Consider the following 10,309-nt stretch of genomic DNA (forward strand, 5'->3'; position numbering starts at 1 on the left):
GATCTGAAAGCATTCCTTTGTAAAGTGAAGGCAGGAGGTGAATGATCAGTTGGTTATCTCCGTGGGAGAGCCAAATGTTTACACTCCTGAAACTGAGTAACACAGTGGTCAATAATGTTCAGGTGTGTGTGTGTGTGTGCGTGTGTGTGCGTGTGTGTGATGAAGACAAACAAGAGACTGTGAGGAAATGCAACAGCGAAAGAAGCACAGAGCAACACACTGGCAGAGAGGACAGTAAAATACAGAGAAATGGAGTGTTGAATCCTCAGGTCAAAGGTCAAAATGTGTGGGTCACGTGGTTGAAACTAGGAAACAGAGAAGTGGTTTCAATCCTGTCACTTCCTTCATCTGGACAGTGTAGCAGGACAAGCTTATAAGACTTCAGTAAACTGCCTTATCAATGATGATAAGAATCCCAGCGAACAGTGGGTGAGTACGCACTGCAAATACTCTGCTTACTGCTGCTAGCATTACGATACTGCTCCTTACTCTGTCACTATCAGCTGTTGGTTATGACGTTACGCTGAGTTATGATTAACAACCTGGATCTAGCTGTTTTGAATCAAGACAGAGCGACAGTGAACCTGAACCTGAGTTTATTGATGTATTATGAACTCATATTATACAATAGTAATGATTTTTTTAACCTTGTTTGCTCAGTTGAGTTTAGTTTCATTTTGTTGAGCCTAAAGTTCAGATCAGTTACATTAAACTGTGCTACATCCTGTTTCTCCAGGGTCGCCAAAGTTCAGGACTGTCAAAATGGAATCTCAATGGATCTTTTCCTGCACCTGTCGCTCATACCAGCGGTAAGTTGTCCTTTTATCCAGGAGTGAAGCTGGGGGGAGGGGCTCTGGTGGTCCAACCCCGAATGTTTCCTCAAAAGCACCAAAACTTTTAGGATTTTAAACCTTCAACTTTGTGTCATACAGATAATAATATATGCCCATTTTGTTTATCCTGCCATGCTGTCATTGGGTAAATGTGCCTCTGTTGGCCTAATATTCAATAAGTGTATTGAAGACTTTGCTTTCATGGGGATCCTTGATGTGCAATTAGAGCAGCCCAGATTATTATGGGATGGATTCAAATGATGCAATCAGCTAAACATTCATTCTGTGAACTCTACCCCAGCATAGAAAAATGAAAATAGCTTTCAAGATTAGAAATGCTGTTTACATTAAATCCCCACTCTATCTATGTCATGAAACCTAAAAAAAGTAATGTTTGCCTCTTTTAAAGTTGCAGGAGCGAAAATAAGTCATCTTTTACATTTGTTGTGTCATGGTTTCAGAATGATGAGGACAGTTGCAGAACAATTAGATACAAAATGGGACACAGGCTCTACGTGATTTTTTTTTTTTTTCATTTAGTAACTATTTTGTTTTACCAAATGATTTACAGAATTTCAAATGGCGTGAAAAATACTGTATATAGCTACTGTGAATGGGAAAATCTCCACAGGGGAGCATGCCACCGCACCCCCAGAAGGTTTAGGCTGAGCAACAAATGTATATATGTCTGGCTCCGCCTCTGCACGTCTTTAACCTGGAATATGGGCGTTGTTTGACATGTTAATTGGCTTTTCAAAACGTCCTTTTTCCATTGGTCCCTGTCCTGTGAAAAACATGTATCTCTAAAACCCAGAGTTGTCAGGAGCCAAGAATGGCAGCCCTAAATTCTAACTTTGTGTTTTCAGATAATCCAGAGTGTTTTTAAAGGGACTTAGTTTATGAGGAGGAGACATTTCTCAACCAGAAGTTCTCAATCCCTCCATTTTCCTGTAAAATTAAAAATCACAAAATTTGGAGATACCTGATTTATACTCAGCAGCAAGTAAAACTGAAATTTTGCAGTACATGGTAATATCATTTTTTTTTACAAGTCTGGAAAAATGATCATTTTTAATGGGTGTCATACAGAGTAACAAAATGATGCTATACAACCAAGAACTGAAAACACACAACAGCTAGTGGCAGAGTGCATACCTGCACTATTCAGTTCAATTCAATTCAATTCAATTCAGTTCAGTTCAGTTCAGTTCGGTTCGGTTCGGTTCGGTTCGGTTCAGTTCAGTTCAGTTCAGTTCAATTCAGTTCAATTCAATTTTGTTTTTAAAGCCCAATATCACAAATCACAATTTGCCCAGAGGGCTTTACACCATATGACAGACGGATGTCATATGCTGGGATGTCACAGTGGATAAGCAAAAAACTCCCCCAAAAAAACCCTTTAACAGGGGAGCAAATGGTAGATACCCCAGAAGAGCAACTGAGCAGGGATCCCTCTTCTAGGACGGACAGACATGCAATAGATGTCATGTGACTACTTTATCTGTAATTAATGAGCAGGTAGATACAGCAACTTGATCTTAGGACGCTTGCAGGGAGAATCAAATGTGAGACCTTGTTTTTACAAGATGACTCCTCAATTCAGTGAATCGTCCTGCCACCTTGAACATACAATATAAGTCAACTTCTTTCCATTTCACACACTTTCAGCAATGCTAACAAAGCATTGCATTGTTTGTATATTATCTATTGATATTTTGTCTTCCAGCTGGTGATCACAGGGGTGCTGTCGTTCCTCCAGAAGAGAGCCAAGAGACTCGCCATCGACGACAGACTGCCCTTCCTGGGCGGACGTTTTGCCATTGTGGTGTAAGTCAACAGCAGACAGCAACTATGAATGTGGAGAGAAAAATCAATAGCAAATATCTGTTTTAATATCACAACTGACGTGTCTGAAATTCAGTACTGGTGTCATTATAAGCAACAGTCTACCTGTATTTTTGACAGGCTTCATTAGCAACCACATAATCAGCGATATGTTCTTGTGTTAATGATTCCACTGTGTCTCAGTCCTTTGGATACGATAGGCAGCCTCAGTAATCGTTGGTCCTATGGGTTTGCATTTGGTGCCGTGTCCTCCAGCGTCCTGCTGCTCTTCTCTGAAAATTACGTCCCCTTCACTGTCCCGCCCTGGGCCAGAGGTACTCCCATTGTTTACCATTGTTGTCCAGGCTCTACAATCAGACCTGTTTACTTTGCAGATACAAGAAATAAACGCACTAACTGATGTGATGTTGTCTGACTGTTCTTTCCAGCTATATTGTATTTGGTTGGAGCGTTAGAGGTGGGCCTGGTCTATCTCCCTTTCTTTGCCTGTCTGTCCACACCTTTCAGAGCAGCTGGGGCAGTGCTGGGAATATTCTACTCTCTGGCCTGGTAAACAGCCACTCATATATGTTTAGACACTCATTTTCTTTTCTTAAAAATGTGGATTACTAGAGCAAAGGGTTTCTTTAGTGTTTGTCTTTCACAAAACATCATGTCTCCCTGCTTGTTTTTAGGATCATTGTTACAGTCTGGGATACATTCACCTGTCCCAATGGTAAGGTAGGTGGGTATTCAACTCATCATGAATGGTGTTAATATCATGTGCCTGTTGCAGCGTGGCCTCCACCAAGAAACCAGCCTCCTCCCTCACACCTAAATAAATCAGGCTCTACAAAACACTGATGTATGATGAGCGACCTGTTGGTATGTGTTTGAAATACCATGAGAAAATGTGACAGACTTTGTGTTTGGTTTTAAAGATTCTGGGTAAATACCAAAAGGTGATTGTGCAATGGCCCTGCATCCTCTCCCTCATCTTCCTCATGGGGCGATTTATCTACATTCTGGTAAAAGCTATTCGAATTCATCTGCAATTGGAAGAAGAGGTCAGCATGCCTAATGCATAAAATCTTTGAAATCATTCTTGCTGTGTATTTTTAATGTAGATAAAACTATTGATCGATAAACTACTTTGTGTTTTATTGTGAAATGTATGTATGTTATTCCCCCTCACAGTACAGTATGCACTGATTATATATCAGGTTTTTGTTTGCTTAATAATAAAATCTCTACTGACCTATGTGTCTATCTAATCTATGAATGTGCTGAATCTGTTGTCAGGACCCTGAGGAGCTGACTGAGCACCACCAGGTGCAGCATGTACTGAGACTGCTGAGGAAAACACCTGCACAGAGGTAGATTACACAGTCATTTGCAAGTCCTTCTGGTTTAAGAGGTGGTTTTCAGTTCTGTTGGTTTTTGAGCAATACACTTTTTCTGCATGATTTAACAGGTTTACCAAAAATTTTGAGCACTTGACATCAGTAATTTTCAGAAACAGAACATAAAAATCTAGTTATGAGTCTTTTTGACCACCTTTCAGTCACTATTTATCATTCATTTCTCTAGGGAGAAGAGTATTTGCATACTGATAATCCATCAAAGTAAAAATTGTGTTTATCAATCATAATTATTTATTTATTGCCGTGTGGTAATTTAGTTCAGTGCGTACCAGTTTAAAGCCTGGTAGGTTCAGGTGCTGTTTAGCTGCAGCACCCAAGATTTAGGAGTCAGCTTCTCTACTGCAGTGATATCATGAGTAATGTCACATGGAAGATGCTTTACATGCAACAATAATAATCCTACATGCCACAAAAATTGTAGATACAGTAAACTGTCTTCAGCCACTTTATGTCTGAAAATGTTTCATTTCTGGGATTTAATATTTAAAACTTTTTCAACAATGTTTGGACAGCTGGTTGCCTCATTTATGTCCATGGCAATATTTGGAGTAACTCCTCGCAATGGTAACTTAAGTAGAGCCCAAACACATATTGTTTCTTTTTGCTCACTTCTGGCCAGAAGGCTCGTCCTGTGTAAATGGAAGGATTTTTCACCTCCATTATATAAACATTGGATTAAGGATGTTACGTATAATTTACGATTGGAGAAAATCCATTGTTTTATTAAAGGATCAACTGCACGCTTCTTTGCCACCTGACAACCATTTTTAATTTTGGTAGCAAATATGGAGGCTGAAAAATTGTAATGAAACATGTAATACTCCCCTACTTATGTCACACAAGTTAATTAATTTGTCGCCCCCCCTTGTTTAAAAAAAAAAAATGTAGTTACAGTATAAGAATTCAGACAGCCATGGACACACACATGCATAATTGTTTTAACACCCCTTTCTGTGTCACAGTAAGCCCCTCAGCTGGTTTCAGAGAAGAGTGTATGAGTGGGATCCCCACTTCAAGTTTCCCAACAGGATCATTGGCACCGTCATTATATCCCTTATAGGCCTATATACGGTACAGCAAGCCATCTCTTGTCATTTAACTGCCTCATCCATACACTTTGTGTTGGACAAGTGTTAGACAAACACCTTATCTGAGCATCTGCTGTGTGTAATGATTGTGGTGTCATTTCTGTAGATGACCCTGGCAGACTACAGTCTCAGCAATGTGACTTTTGACAAAGCAGAAAGGTGGAAGAACACACTAAAACAGCTGGTTGCCTCTTGTAACCAGACTGAACCTCTGGAAGTCATGATGCCGCAGCTGGAAGAATTCATCCTGGTGGCTAGGAGTGAGTTGGTCTAACCCCCCCTCATAATCATGATCTGATTGATGCTTCATTCTTGTGTATGGTGGACATCAAACAGGTTTTGGTGACATTTCCACCACATTTGTCCTGCTTCCTTGGTTCTAAAGATAAGAAAAAAACAAAAATCAACTCTCCACTGCGGCCTGATAAATTTAACTAAGAAAGATTGTTGCTATTTCGTTTATTTCAGGGTCTTGGTTTGCTACCACCATCTTCGCTAGTCTCAATTCTGTGGCCTATTGCTTCCATGTCTTGGCCTGTTACAGGTAAGAGACCTAATAATAGATATAAATATATAAATGTATTGAAATTCTAAGATAACCGTCTAAAAAAAGTAAGTAAACTGATTTAGTTTTGGAAAGTTAGATGAAATTTCCTAATTAGTTATTACAAAGAACCTCATAGATGAGTGACATGGTGCACTGTCGCCACAGAAAACACTTAAAGCGGCTGTGGAGGGGACAGAAGACTTTTCTTCCTGAGAGGTTTCGCAACCCCAAATCTGCTCTCAGCGTAGTAAGTAACACACACACGCGTGCAGCAGATGGCAGGCAACTCTTGGGCAAATTTGACTTCGGCTTGGCACTAAAGACCCAAACCAGCATTCACAATTATGACACTGGCCCCAGTTTCCCCTGTTTACAGGTCATGATGTGCATCACAGTGTATGTCATTTACATATTCTTTGCTCCTCATATTGAAAACCATATGGCCACTGCACCCCACCAGCAGGCTCTACCAACACTCACACTGGCAACTAAGTCTGTAGTATTTCGCTGTGGTAGCATCAATTTGAGTGATTCAGATATGCAGAGCATGTGGTACTCTACATGTGTGAATGTCTTCACCTCATTTAATTTAACCTCTTTCTGTATTTTATTGCATTTAAAATAAGTTTTATTTTTTATGTTGTTTTTTGTTTCCACAGGCTTCCATTGCAAGATACTCTGGTTGGCAAATAGCGTTTACACTGTGGGGTAAGCTTTTTATCTCCTGAAACACACAAGGAACTGACATGTACTACATGAAATTAAAAAACAAAAACAGGAGATGAGCAGATGTATTTTTATCAGCACATGTTATGGGACTGAGTCCAAAATTTGCTTTCCTGTTGAGGGAAAGTACACATTAACAGGAGTTTAAGACAATGACTAACTTCAGTGAATAAGCTCATATAATAGATGCAATCAAATGAGTTCAACTCATTTAAGGGATTTTGGGTTTGTCAGTAAAACTTGAGGTAAAGCCTGTCTCATGCTGCAAAAGTAATTCACTGGAGAGCTTTAGTTTTAGCTTTGACCGTCAGGGCAATATAACAGTGGTGAGAAAAGCACAAAAGTCTGGTAGTTTTCTTTGTGATAACTTAAAAAATAATCCAGCTAAGATCATGGGCGGATTCTTAGACAGCTGTCACAGATATGCAAAAGGCCCCACCACCTTTTCTACTTAGGCGGAATTTATACTTCTGCATTGAATCAATGCCACAGCAATGGCGTAGGCTCTGCGTCAACATGGAGCCTACGCGGCAACACAGACCTCCTGTTTATTTTTGTAAGCTGAGACCATTTCCCTCAGTGGAAACAAAGTTTTTATTTACTTTAATTTCACATATAAGAAACAATAAATTGTGAAAACAGTAAAGCCTCTGCAAAAATAGCATTTTGAATCTTCAGGGATTTATACTTCAAGATTTATCCTGGTTTCATATGAGCAGAGGAAATCTCTGCTATTCGCTAGGCTAATTTATACAGTGTAAAATGCCATAGGCTTGTGCTAAAAACATTAGCATGTTGTATTTGTGGGGAAAATGTGTCCAGATAAAGACAAGTGTTTGTCTGTGAATGCTGCAAGTTATAGTGAAGCCAATTTGTGTGCTTGTGTTTGAAATTAAGGTCTCTATTAAGCCATGTTTTTGTTGTGTTTTGAATCAACTAAACTTCACAGAAACCCTGCCACCAATTACTGTTTTAGAGGTGCAGAGTGACACAGACCACAGCACAAGTATAAATGCTCACAACAGCATAGGCTACAGCACAAGGTTTGCTGCACAACTACAAATCCCACTTTAGGCTCGTGGGCCTGAGCCCAGTAGGCCCATTCAGTGATTCATCCATGGCTAAGATCCAGTAATTGGTATCAAACCTCCACAAATCAACATCTCAACAAAACCTTAGACACCTTTTAATGGAATACCACTAAACATGTTTGTAGAGAAACATTTTACTCAGTCATTACATTTGTTGATAGTGGCCATGTGAAAATATTACAGGAGTTATGCATGGATAGATCTGTAATATTGTCCTACTGCACAGAAAAGATTTGTTCTGAGAATGGAATAGAAAAATGACTAAACAACAGCACAGTCACACCACGAGTAAAATATGAAAACGTCTCTTCTGTATTTTCTCTTTAGGCTACCTGATTGTCCATTTTATCCACTTCCTGTTTGCTCTGCTGTTCGTCTATGCGCTGGTTCTTCCCATACAGCATGGAAAAGCACTGAGCATGCTCAGCAACCTGGGGCTTATACTGTAAGGCTGCTTTCTGTGGAGTTGTGGATATATGACTGCATGTGAATGGATGGTTAGATTGACAGATAAACATGTTGGTTGATTGATTTTAACCTTTCTCCTGTGTCTTTCAGTTTGACCATCACTCTGGTCATTGCCCTGGTTTTCCTCCAGATAGCTCTGGTTCAGATCTTCTTCCTTCAGGACAAAATGTCTCCAACTGATAAGCAGAAACCTCTGGCTATCAACAACAGGTTGGTATATTTCAATATAGATATAACGTAAGCACCGACCATGAGACCATCAAACCCAGGTCCTCCATTTGGCAGCAAACACTGACCACCGAAAAGGGAAGTGCTGGTAATAAAGGCCAAAACAGAAATTAGCTGTGGACTGTTTGATGACATAATGTGATGGTGAAGCACTTTCTCACTTAACCAGTGGTGTAAAGCAGCTTCAGTGACTTGCTGACACAAGCAGATACAGAATGAATATGTTACTTTTAATACCTATATGTTGAACGTTAATAGGACAACTGAATGTCATTCAAAGTGAATCTGTAGTAGCTGTAAATCACAGTTTCTCTTCCCTCTCTTCAGGAAGGCATTCCACTGCTTCAACTACTTCTTCTTTTTCTACAACGTAGTGATGGGGATCAGCAACTGCATAATGAGGCTGGTGTTCAGCATTGTGACAGGAACGTGGCTAGTGTCTCGCATAGACCGGACCATTATGCAGAGAGGATATGAAAACTTGGATGCTGGTAAGCTTAACTACAACCCAGGCTCATGTGAGACAAAACTTAAATATTGGTTCAAGGAGTTAAGACGTTAAATGTCACAGCCATTCATCCTTGAAGATCATTTTCTTCCAGGAGATGGCAGCATTTTACAAAACATCAGAGGAGTTTTTTTCATCAACACATATTGTTAAATGCACTATAAATTCAGTGCTATGTCTCATATATGGTGTGTGTGTGTGTGTGTGTGTGTGTGTGTGTGTATTTCTTGCATGTTCCAGGCTATGGTACTTGGATTGGGATGATCTTTGCTGACCACTACCATAATAATCCAGTCATGGTGTGTTTCTGCCAGCTGCTGGTCTATCACAAGCTGGAGAGCCACACTGCATCTATATACTCAACATTCAACAACCTGCAGTCCGGTCAGTACTGTGTGTGTGTGTCCGTGTGTGTGTGTCTCTTAAATTAACAATCCTCCACAAAATAACTACTACTGCTACCACCTGGACACTATCAAAGATACACCAAGTGATGAAACTAGTAATTTTTTCTTTAAATTAGGTCCCACTTTATTGCATTTATGCATTTGTTTATCATAATTATTTTTTCTTAGTTTTTAGTTTATTAACTTTAAACTTTTTTACAGAATCCCCTGTGAATAGCCGGGCCAGGACGCGTTGGATGTTGGCTTATTCCCTACTGCGGAACCCTCATCTGATCCTGCTTAGGAAGCACCACCTCTCACAATCTTCATCAGTACAGTCGGACACAGTGGTGCAGGCTTGTGTCATGGCTTCTCAATCAAAGGAAGTTTTGCTACCAGAGATCGTAGTCACACCAGCAGAAGAGTCTTAAAGAAAAATTTTACATAGATTTTCATCTTGTTGTGACCATGTGGTGTTTTCGATACGTTTTTTTCATCTGACGAGTTATAATCTGATTAATGTGATCCATTCGTCCTTAGGAGATTTGACTTAAGGAAACTGTGAGAACCTGTATTGTAGATTGACTGTTTAAGTCAAGTTATGTTTTGAACTGCTGCACAGTATATGGACACGGTCAAGGTTAACTGTGGACCTTTGTACATAATCACAACAACCTCTCTGCCACATATTCTACTAACGGATGTGGTGCACTACAGCTGGCTGTTTATCAGCCTAAATATGTTTAATTTATTAAAATCATGTGAGCCACACCATACAGCCATTCTGCTTGTTATTCAAGGTTTTTGTTATAAATGTAAATGATAATAAATGTTTATACACAGCTGCTGTGTATTCTGAATGAACATACAATATGTGCTCTGCATACATTGGGCCTGAAAACAAGCATGTGTAAGTCTCTACTTGTAAATATGTTGTTTATATGCTGCAAAATAGAAATGGTAAAGCTGCATCAGTGTGAATGACTTAAAAGATGTCGAGGTGATTCTAATTAATGTTTTAATAATTTATTAGCTATGTTAGCTATATTTTTAATTCATTAGCTATGTTATAAGTACAAGTATGGAATGCTGAATGCTGATATTTCCGACACCACTTAAAAGCAGCATATTTGGACTATTTAGCTAAAATATAAATATATATATATATATATATATATATATATAT

The 10,309-nt window shown here is 39.3% G+C and overlaps 1 protein-coding gene across 1 annotated transcript; it reads left to right on the plus strand.

The window, feature by feature from the left end:
* Window positions 1–184: 184 nt before the first annotated feature.
* stra6l (STRA6-like) lies at window positions 185–9,965 on the plus strand. The gene is made up of 18 exons (XM_033623317.2): window positions 185–429; window positions 737–809; window positions 2,560–2,660; window positions 2,862–2,992; window positions 3,107–3,227; window positions 3,353–3,398; window positions 3,599–3,724; window positions 3,960–4,033; window positions 5,044–5,152; window positions 5,276–5,429; window positions 5,638–5,713; window positions 5,882–5,963; window positions 6,376–6,424; window positions 7,861–7,978; window positions 8,092–8,211; window positions 8,557–8,720; window positions 8,978–9,121; window positions 9,346–9,965. The coding sequence occupies exons 1-18, from the start codon at window positions 401–403 to the stop codon at window positions 9,552–9,554; spliced, it is 1,926 nt and encodes a 641-aa protein (XP_033479208.1). The 5' UTR covers window positions 185–400; the 3' UTR covers window positions 9,555–9,965.
* Window positions 9,966–10,309: the final 344 nt, after the last annotated feature.

This window comes from Epinephelus lanceolatus, chromosome 3 (genome assembly GCF_041903045.1).
Source record: "Epinephelus lanceolatus isolate andai-2023 chromosome 3, ASM4190304v1, whole genome shotgun sequence".
NCBI lineage: Eukaryota > Metazoa > Chordata > Actinopteri > Perciformes > Serranidae > Epinephelus > Epinephelus lanceolatus.